At 38.5% G+C, this 21,515-nt stretch overlaps 1 protein-coding gene across 29 annotated transcripts in view; it reads left to right on the top strand.

Annotated features, from left to right (window-relative positions):
* Positions 1 to 21,515, top strand: part of LOC129567042 (myb-like protein AA) — a 189,433-nt gene that overhangs the window by 64,621 nt on the left and 103,297 nt on the right. For all 29 annotated transcript variants that reach the window (XM_055443564.1, XM_055443560.1, XM_055443558.1 and 26 more), the window contains exon 2: positions 17,027 to 17,148. In XM_055443564.1, coding sequence (XP_055299539.1) covers positions 17,120 to 17,148 — 29 coding nt within the window. In that variant the 5' untranslated portion in view covers positions 17,027 to 17,119. The remainder of the gene's footprint in view (positions 1 to 17,026; positions 17,149 to 21,515) is intronic.

The following is a 21,515-nucleotide window of genomic DNA, read 5'->3' as shown; positions in this document are numbered from 1 at the left end:
AGAGAGAGAGAGAGAGAGAGAGAGAGAGAGAGAGAGAGAGAGAGAGAAAGAGAGAGAGAGAGAGAGATAGAGAAACGTGATTACTCGTTACTCGAGCTCTTTCAAGTTAAACGATTAGCAAAGAGAAATGCCTTGCGCTCAGGTATAAAACAACATCCACACACACACACACATACATTTACCGTACGCTTTGGACTTTTTTCCTCAGTTTTACGTCATTTCACATCAGAACATTATCCATAACAACATGACTATTTCATTACGGCACTCTCACGCTTCGAAAATTATTTTCATTTCGGTCGGTTATGTGCTGTGTTTTCACTGTGCACTCACTCGCTCTCTCTCGTCCCTATCCCGTGACATGCATTTTACTTATCGCGCGTCAAAGTAATTATTTTTTGTTCGCTTCTACTCTACTCGGAACAGATCTAGTGCTTCGCGTATTGCATTTATTATCTGACGGAACGAGGCAACGAGATATGTTGTTTTTTTTTGTTTTGGATGTTTATTTTGCTGTTGAAATGAACGCACCCGCTCGCTTTGCTCGTTCGTTCACTGCCTACGCATCTCTCGCTACTCAATCAACGCCTTTTCGTGAACATATCGGCAGCAGCAGCCAACGCACACAATTCATTTAAAACATTTTGTATGGTGAATATGTAGACAATCGACCAAGACAACTTCAACTGTCGACACACAAAAACCACCAGCCCAGAAGCATATTAGAACAAATGTTATTGCGTTTATTGTGTTCCGCAGTTCGTTAAATTAGATGGATTCGTCTCAAGGTTAAGCGAAATTGTCTAATCACACTCCCATACGCATGTTGAGCCGCAGCGATGAATTTAAATTCACACAGACAAACATCGGGCAATAAAACACACACACACACACACACACAGTGAACACCGAACACAACGAACTATGACTCAAATTCTCGGAAAAGTTTTCCGAGTGTTTTTCTTTACAGACTTTTATCTCGGCCGTCGGTTATAATCGCTCTATCCAATGATATCACACAAACACACAAACGCGAACACTGAATTAAGAATGTGGATGAAAATCAATTTTGATACGAAAACCGTAGTCCCAGGCGATGTTTTATATCTTCATTCCAGAGAAGCGGTTCGTGTGGGTCGACACATGCATAATTAATTGTTCTAATAGACACTCCGATTATTATTACTTTCCGTGTGTATTTATGGTTCTGATATATACAGACACACTGATATCGCATCATGGCTCCAAGGGAAAATGGGATTAATTCGAAATAGTGAAACTCAATCACACAATTTTCACTATCGTTTGTTTGCACTTTAACGGAAGCGATGTCGTGTGTGCGAGCGCAAACAGACAAACAAACAAAGCCCCACATTGTAATTAATGAGTGTTTTTTTTTGATTATTTATAGAAATACAACGACGACACACGCATACCAAAAATTAAGATTAACTGGTCATTTGATTTGATTGTGGCAATTGTGATATTGACCGAAAAAAAAAAGTTTTTTTAATGAATTTTGTATTCCTTTTGATGCGATGATCTTTTAACTCTCAGTAGAAGGAGTTACAATCTCAACAGTAATAATAATATTGGAACGATTGTGCGAATATGGTAATTTAACTGATTGACGTGCGATAAGAGCCAATAAATTAAGATGTGTAGGCTGGAAAAAAATGAATCAAAACTTGAATCAATGAATAAAATTTATAATCAAAACCGAACAAAATAAACCGTGAACTTTTTAAAAACTGGATTTCATTCACATTAAATTCAATTTAGACAATCCAGCCATTTAGATAAATTGACTGATGAATTCATCTTAATCCAAAGAGATCCGGCGAAAACATTTTTTTTCCTCACTATCGATTGGAATTTGCATAATTGTTCAACGCACTCCTTTGAATGAAATGTTGTTGCTCCCAATAACGCTCTTCCCTTCTAGGGAGTTGCTGAAGAATCTCCGTTTGTAACAATCCATTTGGAATCTGTTGGTTCTCGGAGGAGAGAAAGAGAAAGGTGAATTGAGAGAAGAGACCGATTCCAGTGAAATCCAAACGCTAAACGAATGTCTTTTGTGGTCGTAACGCGATTATTATTCAAAGCTTTTCGCTACTTCGAGCCACACACACACAAACACAATTACAAAAATGATTCGTTAATTAATAATGAATTCAACGCGCTGCATTGCAATTTTGCTGAACGAGCGTGCGCGCGAACGTTTGCTCGCTGCTGCTGCTACTGCTGCTGCAAAAAACGGTTCTATTCTTTACTGCACTCGAACCGTTTTCTCGCTACCGCCGCCGCTGGCGTTTTCCTTTATTTTATTTAAATTAATTGCAATTACATGGCATTCATTAGTGTGTAATATATTGACAGATACTCGTTTGCATAATCACCGCTAGATATGGCCCCTTGCGCTATCGCACACTACACAAACACACACACACATACCGCGCTCGATTCTCTCTCGCGCCCGTTGCATCCGTGTGTTATTATAAAAAAAAACGTTCACTCCATCGCATTGAATAACTAACAGCAGCCATTAGATTGCACTTATTCTAGCTTTGCTGCACGTCGTCATCGTCGCTCGTGTGTACAAGTACATGCATTCTTCATAATAATGTTTGTTCGGCTGCGTTGCTTTTTTTTCTCGAATTCATTTTCCCCGTTTGGCATTTATGTCCATTCGCCGTCGAACTGCATTATTGAACATTGAATGCAATTATAGCTCTATTTTTGTGCTTCGGTTATACAAAAAGATAGCGTTATCTTGATATTTTTACAAGCATTGAAAAGTAAAAAATTTCACACGTGCCGTGTGTCAAGCACTTTTTTTTCCATTCTTCGTTTTTTACCCCCCCTTTCTTTCCTTCCAACTTGAACAACAAGCGATGACGATGGGGAAAAGAGTAATACACAGAATGAATAAATCAAACAAACACATCAATCAAGTGGATTATGTAACGCCAATAACAATCGAGCCGCTCTGAGCAAACTAATAAATTTTCATATTTGCAAGCGGAAGCTTCGTTCGTCTCGTTCCCGCTCGCTCTCCGATTCGTTGCTGTTTGTGTCGTAAATTGGAAAAATCGTAAATCAGCATGACATGGTACGGAATCAGTGTTTAGAATTACAAAATAAACGACAACGCACTTTGAGTAGCATTTGAGATATAAATCATAACCGATAAATACACCAACTGTGCCTTTGCCGCGCCATGCCTCAGTAACGTGTTAGTGCAAATACAAATGTGTGTGTCCTTTTTCATTTTCATCGCTGTTCACAAATACAGTGTGTTGTTCGGCTGACGTTTTTTTTTTGCAGCTCAGTTGAATAATCGCCATTGGCCACAAGAACGATGGTGAAAGAGAGAGAAAAGCATCGCACTTACAAACACCGAAAAAACACGCATCGAAAACCAATTACCACTTTGTACACTCTTCATGTTAAGCCATAAAATCGAAATACGTGCGAATCATTTTGGATTTGAGTCAATAAAGCGTAACAAAAATTACTTCCAGATTTCAATTCTCTTCTCCCGATTCTTCTCTCCACTCAAGAATTGTGGGAATTTCAAGTTTTACGATTTTCAAAACTTTTCCCATTACAATCGATACAATGAGCGCGCTCCGGTTCACTCTCAGCACGCAGCTCCAAAATGTGACGTGTATATCGATGTTTGGTGCTCGTGCGACAAGCCAAAACATATTGCTGTAGTTGCGTGCACGGAGGCTACATCAAAGTTTTTCGCTGTCGCTTTTGTGTGTTGCTTGGCTTTTGGAGCTCTTGCTTGGCGCACTCGGTTCGTGCTGTGCTCTGAGTGTTGTTTTCAGAATATTCAGCACGCACGCAAGTGAATTGGCTACGAACCACCTCATGAACCGGATAAGGACGAACCAAGAATATTATTAAATAAATTCTTTGTTCGCTAGCTATACTTGCGTCTAATCATACATATCTCGTCTCTATTTTCCGTTTGATGTTCGTGCATGTGTGTATGTGCGTGTACATTTTCCATTCCATTAGATTCGTTCTTGAGCCAGATGTTCATTATTTTTACCGTACACATTAATTTTCTAGTTTTTCTCTTGTTTCGTTCATCGTCGTCGTCGTCGTCGTCATTCCTTACTTTATACATAACTCTAACGTCGAACATATGTCCATGCACACAACCGACTAGCGCATTGTTTGCAGAAACGAAAGAACTTTTCGGTTTTTAATTACTGTTAGAATATGTGCGAAAATTGAACAGAAGAAGAACATCGAACATTTCAAACTTCCAATTAATGCAGTATCCGCTGTTAATTTGGAATTCCTCGTTCCAGTTTTACAGTGCACAATTCTCGCTGGAAAACGAGCTAAAGTAAACACAGCCAACGATATCGGACAATCTATTGTGTGGATGTGTGTGTGTGTGTGTGTGTTGTGCGTTCGTAAACAATGTGGCGAATAATGAAAGAAAAAGAAATAAGCGCAAACATGCTTGAAGCCCACATGACCAATAACAACAATCGACCGCGCGGTCGCTATCTCGGAATGCCTCACCGTCGACGTTTATGAGTCAGTTTAATTGTACATCAATATTAAATGCGCCTTTGTACGCTGATCTGTCCATTTTACACTAATTTTTCATTTTCGAACCGTTTCTTCGACATCGTTCACTCTCTCTCTCTCTCTCTCTCTCTCTCTCTCATTCCTTCTTGACGTTCCTTCTTCTTGTCCCTCTCTTGTCGTTTTTTCTCTTGCTTCATTTTCCAGTGCGTTCGGCTCTCTGTCTCTCTTTTCTCACTCGCATATATCTGATTATTAAATGCGATTATAAATAAATACCATACCATGGATTTTACAAGTTATTTAAGTCATAATGTCATAAGACTCAAAGGCTCATCGAATGCATGCATGGCTCGAGAGATGACGACAAAACGGCAGAAGAAAGGAATTCTAAAATTGCATCACACACACACACACACACACATATGCACAGATATCCAAGTCCAAAGATTCGAATACGAACAAAGACGAATGAAAAGAGACGAACAACAACGGCGAAGAATACGTATTATAATTATAGAGAGAAATGCTGCGTACAAAGATAATGATATTAAAAGCGATCATTTTCATTTCGTCTTTTTTTGCTTCGTTTTCTTCTTCTTCAACGTTTTGTTCCCTTTAAACATGCTGCGCATGCTGCGATTCCACTGTGTGATTTTCCATCCGTTGCTGCACTAGCCGCTTCACCATTGCCAATCCGAATCGAACGACGTAAATAATGTGTATTATGCGTGAAATAATACGTTGCATCGTCGATGTTGATCTGCAACGTAACCAAATTTGCAGGCATTTACACCGAACAAACGAAACCAAAATCGTCCATAATTTTTTTTCTTCTCTGTTTTCGTTCGTCAATTAAAAACAATTACCACTACTACCATTTATCACGGCGGCCCCCCGAAACAAATGGCCAATCGTTTGTTGTGTGCACTTGGCTATATAATTTCATGTGGTAGGATATCTTGATGAATTGCAGCAGACACAACGCGCCGCGATTCTTTTTCTTGCCGATTTGTTCTTGGGCGCACACACAATTGGACAAGTTGGTTCTTTGGAACCACTTGAACAATTGTGCTTTTTCATCTGATCGTCGGACGCCAATCGGTTGAACGCACATAAACATGCTTCGTAATGGCGCCTACATTTTTGTAATTAAAAATTACACCGAATAATCAGTTAGGCGATAAGAAGCCGGAGGAGAAAGGAAACGAGAATTGAGTAAGCACAGGCCATTTTTATGCAATTTTAACATGAGCAAATCTGATTGGAAATCAAACAACAACATTGACTTGTTAACGCCGTGGCTTTTCTTCCGAAAAAAACCGAACGTGCAATGCATTTTTTCTGTTCGGCGCGCAGGTTTCGCATTTATCAAATTAATATAACGGATTTTTCCATAAATGGTGGCTGTAATTTTGACCAAAAACACCAGAACCAGTTTTTGAGATTTCGGACAAAAACGAGAATCGAAAAGTGTGGTCGCAAGAAGATTTCGCTGATTTTGCGTACACATACTGGTTGCAAGCCGTTTTTGGTCAATTTTAAATGCATTCTATGCTGCATTCATTTCCATTGAATTGTAAATATTTCACTGGGTTAAACAAAAAAAAAATGGTCAGGCGAAACATTCTTTGAACACCAACCAAGATATTGAAAATGTGTGTTCAACGAGGCGAACGTCGATAGAAAGAAATCTTATCCATGAAATGGCAAGAACGTAAAACGGAGAGAGAAAGAGAACATCCGCGGTTTGCCTTGATTGAATGCATTATGCATGCGATGATCACAGTAATAAAACGTTATATGCATATTTGTGTGCATGGTCCGCTGTGTACGGGTACGCATCAAGTACTGCGATTGCATAACAAATTCACTGAATGGATTTTTGCAACAACAACAATAAGCAACTCCGTACACCGAAGCTAACAATCATATTACCTTCTATTTTTCCTAAGCCAATAACGGTTTAGAACGCTTCGGACACTTAATCGCATCAACAGCACAGCAACGAACGAACGAACGACCAAAAACAACACTGAAATGGCAAACGGAATGAATAAATTGAAAATTGCACACTAAATTAAGCGATATGGTGATAAAATGTCGTAGAAGTGGCGTTGCGGTGTCCCGCTATTTATGTATGGAGCCAAACGCCGTCATCGTCGTCGTCGCCGTCGCATTCAAACTTCGTGAATGTGTGGTTGTGTCTCTCTTTTTCGTCATGTATCACACACATGTATCGCTTACAAATGCACTCTCGATATGCATCGCCGTCACTGTGCATTAACACAATTACCCGTCTTGTGCACACTTTTGCTGTTGTTGTGGCTGCTGCTCTTGTTGTTTCTGTATTTCTTTCGCTCTTGTTCTATCTGCCTCTCTCCCTTGTCATCGTCCGTCGCCGTACGTCTCCACAAATTTTGATGGTGTTGCTGTTGTTTGCGCGCGCGCCCGCGCCTTCAATTGCATTTCGGAGCTGATGTACATGATGCTGATTCGATTACACCAAATTGTATGATGTTTCACTGCACATTGAATTGAGCAGCCCATTGAACAAAACAAAAACAACAAGCATCTCGTGCACGAAGCAAGCAGAAAACAACAACAACATAACTGAAGAGGATGAGTGCTTAACACGAATATGAAGCTTCTTGCGGCGATTAAAAAATTTATGAACAAAAAAATGGATGTATTTTTGTTTATGAACATGCGAAAAAAACAAACCCAGGCATATGTTTCGGATGCAATTGCACACACACGTTGTTGATGTGTTGTGTTTTTTTTCTTCTCTCGAGCGAGAGTGTGCAACGGTATTGTTGGGCTGCTGCAAATACAGCTATTTAAGCACTTGTGTACAGTGCTCGCACTCGCACATCTACACCAAAACGCCGATTGCATATTCATGTAATTACAGCGCGTCTCCTGTATAGACAGACAAGAGCGAGGCAGAGTGGAAACATTGCACATTTTGTCAGTGCCGCACACACATCTCTTAAGAGTGAACATAAAATGCCATATTATTTCGTTGCGAATATCAAGTGTATTTAAATATAATTTGAATTTGCCTAAAGCATTTAAATACGCATGAATTCTCTTTGTAAATTGCAGCACATGAACGTTTTTTTTTCTCTACTTTTGCTCGACTCTCATCGTATGTGAAACAAAACGAACAGCAGAAAAAATGAAGAGAAAAAAAAACATTTTTCCTGAAAGATGAACTCCAAGTAATAAGCCCAGAGCAGCAACGAAAAAAAGAACGAAAAGGATTCCAATTTCATTCTCATTTCACAGAGCAACAAAAAAAAGCCTCCTTCTCGCTCGCTGAAAACTGAAATTGAAATGTAAAATCGGCAGAGAGAGAGAGAGATTCGCTTTTTTCCCTCTCTTTCATTTGTTTGAAAACGAGAATTCTTTTGTGTAGAAATTCATCTAAAATTCAGGAAGGAAAAATGCGACAACATACCCAGATAATGAAAATGCACGAAACGAAACGAAACGAAACGGATGGGCAAAATGCAACAGCATTTAAATCAGCTCAGTAGATCATGTTGTCTGCGACAGATATAGCGAAATGGAATATTTATTTAGTCAGTATTTTTCAAGTTGAAAGTCAGTGTGTGTGGTTTGTGGTTGATGCAACTGCGGCCGCCGTCGCCGACATACAGAAAAGATAGACGACGAAACAGTAGAGAGAGAGAGAAAAAACGAAATGCGCTGAGCGTGAGGCAGCCATTGCATGAATGCAATTTGTAAGTACATGAGATGTGAGTGCCGTCGTCATCGTCGTTGTTGTTGCTGCGGTTGTATCACAGAGTTGGGCCTTTTGTATCTCTCGCCTCTTGGTCTCTATGAGATGTTGACAGTGTTACAATGCGCTAAGCGCATACACAATCGATTTTTATGATCTGCGCGAGCGCTATCTCTCGTGTGCTATGCTCCGACGAAGTGCATTTATGATCAGTTTTGTATTCTGGTTTTTCGCGCTCGCCATTGAGCTTTTTCAACTGAATGCGGTTTCGGTTTTTTTTTATTCTCGTCATTCAGTCCGTTGTTGCCGTCATGTTATGTAAATGTCAACGATAAACTTATCTCATTTCCCCGTTTTTATTCTTTTGGTTTCGCGCACTAGTCCACCTTTACGCACGGACAAACCTCTATTATTTCATCGGCTTTTTTGTGTGTGTCGCCATGATTCTCGTGTTATTCTGTTCCTTTGTGCATTGTAGCAATTCATTTCCACAAAATTCCCTCGCTCTCTCTCTCTCTCTCTCTCCCTCTCTCTCTGTCTCTCTCTCTCTCTCTGGAGCGCTCGACAAAGATAACAAATAACACAGAGAATAAAAACGCACATAAAAAAACGCGCGTTACAACTTTTGTCTTTTGCCCGTTTAGACCGCATTCTCTCTGTTTGGCATTCACGTTCATCTGTCACTCAAGTCTAATCGTATAAATTATAATCTCAACTATTTAACATTCTGATTGTGATTTCATAAGTCATTTGGTTGGGTTTTTTTTTCTACCAGCGCTTGTCACATTTGGCTTTTGTGTTTTTAAGAGCATTACAATTGCTCGTTCGCCCATTCGCTCGCGAGAATTTATTGTACTGAATTCCCTCCCTCCTCCAACTCTTGGTTGTTTCTCTGGCACAGGAACAGAAAAAATGATAATGCTACAGAGTCACTTGGAATACGAATGTAATACACCGATATGGAGATAGATAAAAATGGAATAAATCGAAAATCGACTGTCCATTTTGATTTTCATAAATACACACAGACTGACAGTTTTGCATCACTTCGATGAATACAACAGCGACGGCATTTTTTCTTCATTCATGCTCGTTCTCTCTTTTCCTCTCTGTTTTTTACCCATTCTTTCACTTTGTCTCGCTCACTCACTCACTCGCGCCGCACATACTTAGAATGTCTTCCTCAATCTGCAAATGGAAATGTTTAGCCTTTGTTTTGTCATTAATTGATTATGATCGATGGCAATCTGAAATAATTAAAATTAAAATTAATGAAAAATCGGTGAAAAATTCACTTTGTGGACGTGTTCTTGCGGAAAAATCAATTTTCGAACCGAGAGCCGCACATTGATGATTGACGATGCAATTAAATTGTTTGCTTGGCGATGAATTAAAATATTTTCGTTGTCTAAACTAATTTATATTGACTTGAATGTGTTTTAAGACACGTGATGGTATGTTGAAGTCCAGTCTCCGGCACAATTGGTGTTCGTATTTGGACCTGCATGTGGCCAACAACAGCAGCGAACGAGCGAAAACATAAACTCACATCATAAATCTCAATTAGATGATTTGTATGCGTATTGCGTTGCTGCAACAGCAGCAGCAGCGGCGACGGTGGCAGCAATAGAGCTTGTAAGTGGCCATTTTAGATAGCGTAACATCGAATCAAGAATTTCGTTCGAGCTTTGATAAATTTGAATAAACGGATTGCGTAATTCATCATTCTTCTTCATTGGATACGAATCTGAAGTGTGTCTGTGCGTAAAAGTAAGCGCACACACCACTGACGACACATTCTCGTGAACGCTTTTCACTCATTTTCGACTGATTTTAAAGCGACATCGACGGCGACGACAGTGTCCCATAAATCATCGTGTGTGCCAATGTATACCATTATTTTTTTGCACACACTCACACTTTTGATCAACACATAAGCACACACACACAGTTGTTGCTTATTAGAAGAACTGTCTTTGGTCACTAAATTTCAGTGTCTCCATGAGCCGACACGAAATCAATCATTCGCACAAAATGGCCAACGCAAACAACGCGACACACTCAACCCAAACAATCCAATTTGATACATCCGCTTCGACGCGCTTCTGCACGCCTCGACAATTGTCGCTTACAATTGCTAATTTAGATATAGTTTTTCTTGTAACAGTTGTTTAGACACTGGCATATGGTCAATTACATTCTCGTTGTCGGCTCTATCTATCTGCGTACGCTTTTTATGGTCGACTCGCGCAATTGCAAACTTGACGATTTCAAGTTTCTGTCTTTTTATGAACCATTCCAATGGACATTTGGATTCAGTTCTTTGAATTGCAAGCCTAAAATGGAATCGAGTACAGAAAAAAAGCAAACCTGTTGCATAGAAAATTTTTTTTTTGCCCGTATGCAAATGGAAAAAGTCAACGCTTCTAAAAATATCTGCTTTTTTTGTTGTTGTCACGATTCAGAACGTTTGTAATTTTAACAGTATTCGTTGTTTTGGACGCGTACAGAAAAAAAAAACTGGTTTCAAATCGAACGGCAAGAGAAACAGAGACTGGAACCTTTTAGCCTGCATTTTCATTCTAGCCGTTCATGATTCGACATGTGACACAATCATTATGAAATTTACGCTCATTCTGTAGTTATTAATAGTGTGGCATTTGGTGCGCACACTTTTCATTGTTGCAGTCCAAACGTCAATTTATGCAAATTTTTCTGTGCTCGCGATCGTCGTGGTCGTGGTTGTTGTTGTTGTTGTTGTTGTTGCTGGTGACATTGCCATTTTTGCATCGCATTGCGTATGGAAATATACAATTCGCAACTTAATGCCATTTTTCAGCAGAATTTTAGAACATCTCAACAAATAATTCCCTTTGCCAAATGAATGACGATGGTGAAGAGTAAGTGAGCATAAGAGACAGAGAGTGGCAGAGTGAAAGAGGGAGAGAAAAAGAGAAAAACGGCACAAACGAACACCGTATGTCATGTTTTACACCGATAACCAAAAAAAGAATCTCTCATTTAATTCTAAACACGACCACGTACTGTTTCTACTTGTTGTAAAACATTGCGATGACGATAAAGATTACAATATGCTCAATAATAATGTACTCGGGCCGAATGTAAGTATGATGTTCCCCGAACTCATCGCTTCGCATAGAGCCAATGCTAGCGCGCGCGTGTTATTCGTATACATTACGATGTGCGTTTTTTTTCCCTTCTTCTCATTGTTGTTCAGCTCGTTTCGTGTCGTTGTTTTTTTTGTGCTTTTTTCAATTCCATTTCTTGTGTATGCCGTTGTTGGTTGTTTTTTGCTGCTGCTCTTTTTTCTGTTGAATCCGTGGAATGGATTACTAATAAAAAGGCGATTGCAGACATTCTAAAGTAAGCGCTTTCGTGAAAAATGAGTCACACTTGTACATCGCCGAAAAAGGAGCTCGACAACAGCAACAGCAAATTATGTGTGGAGCTTTTTGAAAAACTGGAACAAATGTAATCTCCTGTGCGGTCTTGTTCACAATCTGATTTGATGGTGTTCGTACAACATTTGATATTCCATCCGATTTTTGATTATACGAGGATTTTGAAAGGATCGGATTTTTCTACGGAAAATCAGATTTGATTTTCTTGACTTTTTCGTATTTTTCTTAAGAAAAATTCATAATTCGAAAGGATTTGCATTTTTCTCTTCACTCGTTTTCCCTTCATTTCCATTGAATTTGGCGAAATTTACATTGAATTCGTTTGACGAATTGATTGTTGCTCATTTGAATATGTGGAAAAATTTTGTTTATGATTTGCAAAAATCCTATACATAGCGCGCACTTGCTGAGATTTCCGTTAGATTTCCTCTATGCATTCAAATGGAAAAGGCAAGAAAAAACACCAAAATTACAACACACAAACAATCAACAATTACGTGACATTTCGACCCGGCGCATATAATAAGAAACACACACACAAATATGACCAGCTCCGAAGAAAAAACGCATGAATATGGCGGAGATTTCTTTCCCGTTCAGTTTACGTGTATGTCTCCATGACATTTTCAAATGAAATACGTGAAACGACACAGACTTAAACACAATGTTTAGAAAGGCCATAATTTCTAACAAAACGACCGACCGAAAACACAATGTGTATTGACAAAAAATGAATGAAAATGTGAAAACCAAAGACCAAACACTTTATGAGTGTAGTCAGGATAAAACTTGTATTGTTTAATATTTATGTCAAAGTGTTGGTCGAATTGGCGTCGCATAAATAATGTGTGACAATTGTCAAATGGCCAAAAGAAAGGTTAGGCGAAAAGCGAAAAAAGGCCATGCCGTCGAGTTTGGCGTTGCAAAATAAATTTCAAATTCGCTGTGACATCTTGTGTGCGCGCACTCGAAACAAGGCGCTTAAAGTGTTATGCAAAATGTAAACATAAGCTAGTGTGTGCGTTTCGAAAACAACAAAAAAAAACACTCGCTCGGGATGGAGAGAAAATGCAAATTTTGCTGTTGTCATTTATTGCGTTGTTGCGAGCATCGAGGAAAAAAAACGCGCCGAAGAGAAACACTTCAAGCAAAGCACAATGTTTTTATTGTTATACCTTTTGTTCTATTTCCTCACAACACACACACACACACACACACACACACACACACACACAGATCCTACAGCACCGAAACATTTTACTATATGTGAGATTAAGTGTGTTATTTATGCGACTCGTACTATTCGAAATAACGAATGTTCATAATTTCTGCCATGCAAATGCCAAAGCGAGAGAAGCAGAAAAAAATGTAGAGGTTTTCAGTTGCGGCTTCATAAAAAAACCGAAAAAGTCATTAGTCATGTATTAAACTGTTAAAATGTTTTGATTTGTATTTGAATCACCACACAATCTCTAAGCATTATTTCGTTTTTTTTTTGTCGAAATCAAAAGTCTGCTTGTAAACGAAACGTCAAAGCGAATTACAAAAAATGACGATGTGTATTTATTTTGCTGTTTTTCTTTCGTGTAAGAATAAGCGACGTAATAACGCAATAATGATATTGTCTTTTTGAGAGCTTAATATGTTCGACATACGGTGACTTGTTGGTATTTTTAGACGTTCACGTGTTTCGTGCGAAGCATGAAAAAAAACACACAAATGGGCGAAAAGATCGAAAGAAATAAAAATCGAATGCGATTACCACCACAGACAGATAATTCCGAGAGATGTAACACGTCTTAAGCGAAGAAACCACACAGCGAAAAGAACGAAGGAAAAAAAAATACGCGAACGAGTCTAAATTATGAAGTAAATCCAATGAAAACTGCCAATTTATGGCCAATTTATTGTGAATAAATGCAATATTTATATGCAGTCGAACAAACTGATTCGATTTGGTCGATTCGTACTGCACGGAAATACACAGCGACGACGACGACGATGACGACGACGACGAATCCGATTAAAATGGTCGTTATTTCAATCAACTAACGGATCATTACTCGCATTAAAAACTTTTAGAATATACGTACAGTAATAATTTCTGGTTCTAGTCGCTTTACGCTCGGCAAATTAAAGTTTATGTTATGGATATTTCGGGTTGTGTGTTTGTATGTGGTGCACAGTGTTTGGGGGAATGCATGTGCAACGAGATAGAATCGAGGCGACATCTCACAGTGTGTTCGCTCAATTGGATAGAGAGAGAAAAAAACAAAGCGCACACATTTCTTGGCCACAAATGTGTTGCGATCTCATGCCACATTAAACATAATATTGAGAGTAATGCACGTATTCTTAGCATAGCCAGTCCATTCTTAAAACGGACACTATCATTACGTAATGAGATTATCTATATGGAAACTCAAATGAGCTTTACAAATGACACAAACCAAACACATACACGCGAAGTAAATAAGCTATGACTAGCCAAATGAAAATGACTCTACATATTACTTTACCTAGTCGCTTAGCTCTTACTTTGACAACGGCCAATACAATGTAATGGACAACTGTAAAGCCAGCGAAAAATATGGTTAATATCATTGCACACCGGCACTGATATGCGTACAATATCATCGTTCGCTTGCCTGACCGCTGACTCACTCGCGCACGCACGCACGTACCCTCACCAAAAACCGATATTGTAATAACGACTCATAATAATGGAGATTAGCAATGGCAGAACAATAACATGTAAACGCAATAACAATATCAATAAAAAGACATAGACGCTAACTTATAAGTAGGTTTGCATTTGATGTGGGAAAGAAACTTTACCATTAGCTATGCCATCGTTTCGTTCTTCTTCGCACAGTCCAGACGATTCAATTAAATCCGATCGGCACGGAATTTAATACCCCAGCCAGAAATATCGCAGTTTTTCTTTCGTTATTGAAAACAAATTTACGCCAAACTTTTTCTTACTTTTCTTCATCAGTATTCTCTCTATTTACAATAAGTTATGTTCTTGGAATAGACTGAATAATGAGCCGATGCACCTGTTGCAGCCGAAAAACGAAAGAAAAACACCGATTTCATAAAGCTGTCAAGCATCAAAAATTGAAATACAATATTTTTCGCCCAAAAATTGAAGAATAGAGAAAAAAGCCGTAGCCCTCAAAATGAACTTCGGCCATGTTGTGAATGATGAAGGTTTCTGGCTCGTATACACGAAAAAAAAAAACAATTCTCAAAACGAGCGAATCAATCAAAAGTCCGCCGTGCAAATCAATGGATGTAAAAAAGAATACCGTGAAGCAAAAGTCTTTATTTCGAAAACGAATTTAGTCGTCGTCGGTGTATGTGTTTTTTTTTCTTCTTTAATCGCATAGTTCGTTTTTTTTATTCTATTTTATCGGGCTAGCAAATGATTTCCGTTCAAGTGTTTGTGCCTCAAATGAGAATAAAAAAAAATCTGTTACAAATAGCTTTTGCCATTGCTTTTGTTATGGTTGTTGTTTTTTTTTTCTCCATTCAATGGACTTTACAACAGCAGCATTGATGTGCTACCGTTTTGCTGTCGACCGCATTCTACAGAAATCAATCACGTTCTAGAGTCGCTCTATCGTTCTCTCTGTCGAATTCAGAGAAACGCGCGTAGCAAAACTTTTTTGTTTTTCTCTCACTTCGCTCAATCCGAGAAGAAACCATTCACTAGCTAGTTTTTCGAAGCACGAACCGAATGGCAAGAGAACAAAACTTGCTGCTGCTGCTGCTGCTGCTGCTGATGGTTTTGTTGCATCTGTTTTCCTTTATATATTGAAAATAAACAATGGACGAAACAATAATAACTTTTAAAAAGAAACAAAACAACGAGACTTTTCTCCGTCTTCTTCGCTTCGTCTTTAAATCGTTTTATTGTTATTGGCGTTGCTGATATTTTTATTGTTTCGCATTCAATCCAGAAAACACATAACAAATCCATCGTTACACACCTTCACACAATACACGAGAACACACAATATCAAAATGGGTGAATTGAATGACGCACACCGCTCAATCGTAACACACGATGTGATGTGGGCAGTTTGTGTCTTATTTATACAAAATTCAACACAAAAAAGTGTTACGTTTCAATGGTAACATCAGAACATCAAAACATCCTTCGGTTACAATAGCAAAAGAAAAAGAGACAAAACAAGAAGAAGTAAAAGAAGAAGAAGAAGAGAAAAATGGAATATAAGGACGAATTTGCATATGGCTGTAATCTGTTGAGGTGTATTCAAGCACTCTTTTGTCACACAATCCATTTATATGTTGATGCCATTCGAAATTTATTTAGTCTCAAAATAAGCCGAAATTCAAATAAAACTCTGTCGCTCGCTCTCTCACTCTGTCGCTTGGTGTCCATGTCTCGTTCGGTTTCTTTTTATCTCTTGAAAATCGCGTTAAAAAAATAAGTATGCCGCAATCCTGTCGAAGTTATTATACACAAACACACAATGGCAGAGGGAAAACATTTCTGTGAAGAATAAAAGCCGACAATGAAAAGCCATGATGAAAAACAGATTCAGAGTGATCAAAAATTGCTTTTGAATAACAATGGCGAAGAAATGGAACAATAGAAGATTCGTTGGAAACGACGAGAAATGAAAATTTGTACGTCTTTAATGGGTGCATGAAAACCCATCGCTTATGCCGAGGGTTGAAAAATATGACAGATTATTCGCTTCTTGCAACGAAACGACAATTGAGAAAAAATATTGTTTCGGTTATTTACCGTTTTCGGTTAGAGTCGTGTTCCTTGTCAGAATTGTATCAATAAAATGGCACTTCTCTCTTCATGTTCTTCCCTTTGTTATGCTCGCGCGTTTAGCAAACAAAGTTGGCTTGAAAAGGCTCACTTTAATTACAAGAAAATAGAGAGACAGACGTGATGACGATACCGAAAATAAACAGCTCATTTTTTAAAATATGTTTTGAAATTATTGGCAACAACAAAAGAGACAAAAATGGAGGCTCATCTAATAGCAGAACACACACACTCAAAAAAGGATGCATTGAAACATTGTCTGGGGACAAGATTTATCTTTTTAGATTTGCCTATTCAACGGCTGATTGATATTTATTAGGACGCATTTTTCGTCACCTTTATCGCGGCTCTCTGTGGATGTCACTTTTTTGTTTAGAATTTCATTTGAAGACGTTCGAAGCCGTCTCTCTGCGTTAGCAGAAGTTTCGTTGCTGTTGTTGTTTTTCTTGGAAGACGGTGAATTAATTGGATTCATTCTTTTTGTTACAGGTGGCTGGGGTATCAGCGACCACGGAGCAGCAATCGGCTCCGCCAGCTTTAATCCAGGGTGGCACATCCCTGCGGCTTGCTGATGAGCATCACATGTCCATTACCGCTACTGAAAATGCAGGGTAAGTACCATATTCTCTCCATCCAGTTGTTTTTTCCATTTTGAACCATGTTTCAATCGTCGAAGTGAATTTCTTACTTCAGCAAAATATGCTTTAAATTAAATCAATCCTATGCTATAGCCGTAGTATAACTTCCAACATATTTTTCACAAATTTACAACTTTTTACTTAATTTTACGTAAACTTTTTCCTACGTTCGACTACGACACACTGACTATGACTTCGTGTTTCGTATGGCTTCGGTCACCGGAGTTGAAAGAAAAGTGCCATTTTTTTCGCTCTGTGTCCAAGTAATTTTTGCGGTTTCATTAGGTCGTTGGGCGGTAGTCTTAATGGGCCATTTACATTTCAATTTTAAATTAATGATGCGATGACACTTCGCTTATCTTACGCTTCGCGCATTCAGAAATAGACACATGCAAGTGTTTTTTTCAGTCTTAGGGCAAAATTCACTCGCTCTCTGTCTTAGAAAAACGCACAATTTTTTCGCTGTTGATTTTTGGTCGTGGTCGGCGTTCAAAGCGGTGTACCGTAATTTACATAAACATACACTGGGCATTTTGGCGTCAAGTGTATGCGCGTGCCCAGAGAAAATGCGTGCGCTTGAGGAAAACTTTTTCAATTGTTTTGTTGTATGTTGAGAGAGAGAGAGAGAGAGAGAGAGAGAGAGAGAGAGAGAGAGAGAGAGAGAAAGAGCGTAAATCATATCAGTTGCAAGAAGCCTGAAATCGAATTTGTGCAAGAACTTGTGAAAACGTCGAAACACTGCACGGTTTTCGTTCGTAATTAATTAATATATCTAGAAAATGGTTGTTGAATAGCCACCATCGTACCAAAAATATCTGGTGTCGAAAATGGCAAAATTCAATATTAAGCGCAGCAGAAAATGAAAACAGAAGAAAAACGGCATCAGCAAGCCAAAAAACCTTTTCGCAAAATAATTTCGCCGGCATCATTGAAGTGCAAGTAGTAGCGGCTTTGTTTCGTCGGTGTGAAATTCCTTTGATATACTCGAAGTGGAATTGGTTGCTGCTGTTGCCCCCTTTGTTAATTATTATTGAGAGTCAATGTTCGGCATTGTGACAACGGTGAAATTATTTAATAATGTTGCACAAAGGAAACCAAAAACAAAATAAAACCCAACGAAAGCGTTCGTTTGCTCGTTGCCCTGGACGCCAGTGAACACGCTGATAGAGAATATGACTAATTTTACACAATAAACTGAATCGAACTCCAGCCAAATAACGTAAGCAAAGTGTCAATGCACTTCACCGATGACCACACTGAGCGTTCTCACTTACTCGCTCGCTCTCGCACACGCAGTGACATGAGCATTGAAGCGTTCCCAATGCCTTGCGCACACCCCAAAATTATGAATACACTTTTTGTTTATTAATAATAATTTCCACGAATTTATCAGCGCTTTTTCGGTTCTTATTGTTGTTGTTGTTTTTCTCCGTTGTTCTGTGTAAATGCCTTCATTCAAAATCACATTCGGAAGAAGCCTCGAGGCATTCCCGTTGACAAACACAAAGACACAAATGCAAAAATACCAAAAGTGATAATTGACGAATAATTAAAGTTTATTTCCTTTTTGACGAATTTTTCGTTGCTGTTTTCGCAAAACCTCAATTCACGACGGATGAATAAATGATTATCGGTTTGGTGTAGAAAAAAACACGTGCTTAACGTCACATAATAATAACTGATGACTTTACCCAACCGGAAAAAGACCACGATTTATTATTTCCATTTCGGTTTGTATGTTCGACTGTTGTTGTTGCTGTTGTTTCGGTTGTTCTGCCTCAAATTGGTTGAAAAGAACAACAAGATCCACGAAAAAAATCATACTCATGTTTATTTATCGAAAGCGACAAAGCAAACGAGAATATCAATAGCACAATAATATAATTGAAATGAACACTTCAATCACATTTTGCTTTTGGTTCAGGTTTATTTATTTAGAAAATTACCTTTCCTGAAATGAATGGTCTTAATTGTCTGTTTTTTTTCTCTCTGTGTAAATACCGTTTGTTTCGTGAAACGGTATATCAATTAACAAATGTCGATAAGGCTCTCGGTTCATTGTTTGTGTGTGTGTGTGTGTGTGTGTGTGTGTGTGTGTGTGTGTGTGTGTGTGTGTGTGTGTGTGAAGTGTGAAGGCAAAACCGGCCCATTCCAATTGGTACCAGTTCGATTAAGTGCAACAATGAGAAATCAAATATGATATTTTTGAATATATGATATAAGCCAAAGTCTCTGACTTCATCCAATTATTCCACGTGCCTGTACTGACACGAGGCTCCCTCATACAATTCAAACCAATCAACGATTACCACACGCTTTTTGACTCAAATTAGATATTCAACCGACGTTCTTCAAATCAATAACACACAATCAATGGAATTTTTATATTGAAAGTGAAAATTCCCATTTGAAGTACACATACACACACAAAGAGAAAGAAAAATAAGCCATTATCGATCTTATCATTTTAAAAACTTTACCGTTTCTCTCACTGGCACATTAAATAAAATGTCAATTACGCCCAGCAAAATGATGCGAACCCAACAAAATAATCGTTTAGTTGATGGTTTTTAAAATGGTTTTAATGCAAAATAATCAACGGTCGAGAGTAAGAAGAGCAACAGCAACAACAGCACAAAAAATACGAACCATTGTAATGTAAAATTAATGACGATGATGACGACGACGACGACGACGACGACGAACTTCTTTCGTAATTCGATTTTCCTGCTCGTACCTAGAAAAGAAGAAACAACAAAAATGTACACGCCAAATTGTAATGTTTATATTTAGTTCTTCTGCCGTTTTTTGTTTCCATTGTATTCTGGACAGTTTTTTGTTGTTGTTGTTGTTTTTGGTGAGTTCCGAATTTTGATCACGCTTATTGCTGAATGGAACAACCGAAATGAAAGAAGCAAGAGACATAACTCACTCGCTGGCTTCGATTGCTAGTGAATGCATATGCAACATATAATACGAACGAGCAAACGAACGTTGGCCACTCATGCGATCGGTGTCCTTGATTGAATTCGTGTTCAAGACCACCGAAAAAATATATTGCGAAAATCACTCAAGCACAACAAAAAGACCGTTTTTTTTTTCTTCTTACCTTTTTAAGGCAACAATTGTAGCAATGCTACGATTTCGATTCTTTTGCGTTGATTCTGTGAAGCTGACTGTGCGTGACCGAATGAGCTAGAGAAACAAGCAACGAAAAATAGTAGAAAAGGGATGGCAATAAATTTGTTTTCTTCAATTTCAGCAACATGTTTCACGAATTTCGCTGTTCCAAGCCGATTCTAGAGCTACGGTCCAAAGTAAACACTTGATTAACATGCGATTTTTTCGCTTTTCTCACTCTTCATCCTCTCGTCCGAAGAAGAGATGAAGCTCACATCGAGCGAGAGAATAAAAACGATTGGCTTTGAGCACACTCAAGAGAGTGAGTCTAGACTCGAATGCAAGATCTTTTAACGTGTATTGTAACACAAGAGCTTAATTAACACACAAACTATTTATAGATTAAATCGAACGGAGCCAAAGCCATTTGAAGTGACACAGATTAGGTTACAGCTACTCCATTTGCTTGATGACGATGGACGGACGAACAAAGCGAAAAAACCCAGTGAAACCATCGAATTTTTCTTCGATTGAAATATTTGTATCAATTTCTGTGTGTCTATTGTTTCAAACACCGGGCTAATAAACTCGAGGCTGTCGTTTCGACGCCACTCCGGTCAATGTATATATACATGGTGTAATTTGTGTCGAGTGGATGAACGCTAACGTCGCTATTTAACAACGAAAATGAAAATAATGCTGTCAAAAACATGAAGCCCATTCGAAGCATTAACACGACGTAATTTGATGACAATGATGCCGAAATATGCCGATATCACGAGCGACAAGGCGAAAAAAAAATGTAAATTTTTAATTTCCATAGAAATGAATCGAATGTTTGCACAGCATCTCGGCGTCATTTGCAGATATGTAATCTCCGACTGTCTCGAGACAGTATTTTTCTGCATTTGAAATTTCATGCTGATTTTTCTGTGTAACTAAAATTCCCAGTGACTGTTTTATTTTTTCTTCTCTCGTTCGGTTCGGTTTGGGATGTGACAAATGGAAAAGTCGAAACGACTAGTCACAGTAAAAACTATAAATCACGGAAACTCGATTACATTTCCAGTGGGTGACATTCCATTTTTATTCGGTGCTCCTACCTTCTGAACATCGAAATATGTGATAATATTTGTCCAATGCCGAATGAAAATGAAATGGAGCGAGCGAACAAGAGAGAGAGAGAGAGAGAGAGAGAGAGAGAGAGAGAGAGAGAGAGA

The sequence above is a fragment of the Sitodiplosis mosellana genome, unplaced genomic scaffold (genome assembly GCF_009176505.1).
Source record: "Sitodiplosis mosellana isolate CC-2019 unplaced genomic scaffold, AAFC_SMos_1.0 Smas_scaffold_5, whole genome shotgun sequence".
In the NCBI taxonomy this organism is placed as follows: domain Eukaryota; kingdom Metazoa; phylum Arthropoda; class Insecta; order Diptera; family Cecidomyiidae; genus Sitodiplosis; species Sitodiplosis mosellana.
This window is presented reverse-complemented; position numbering and strand designations above follow the sequence as displayed.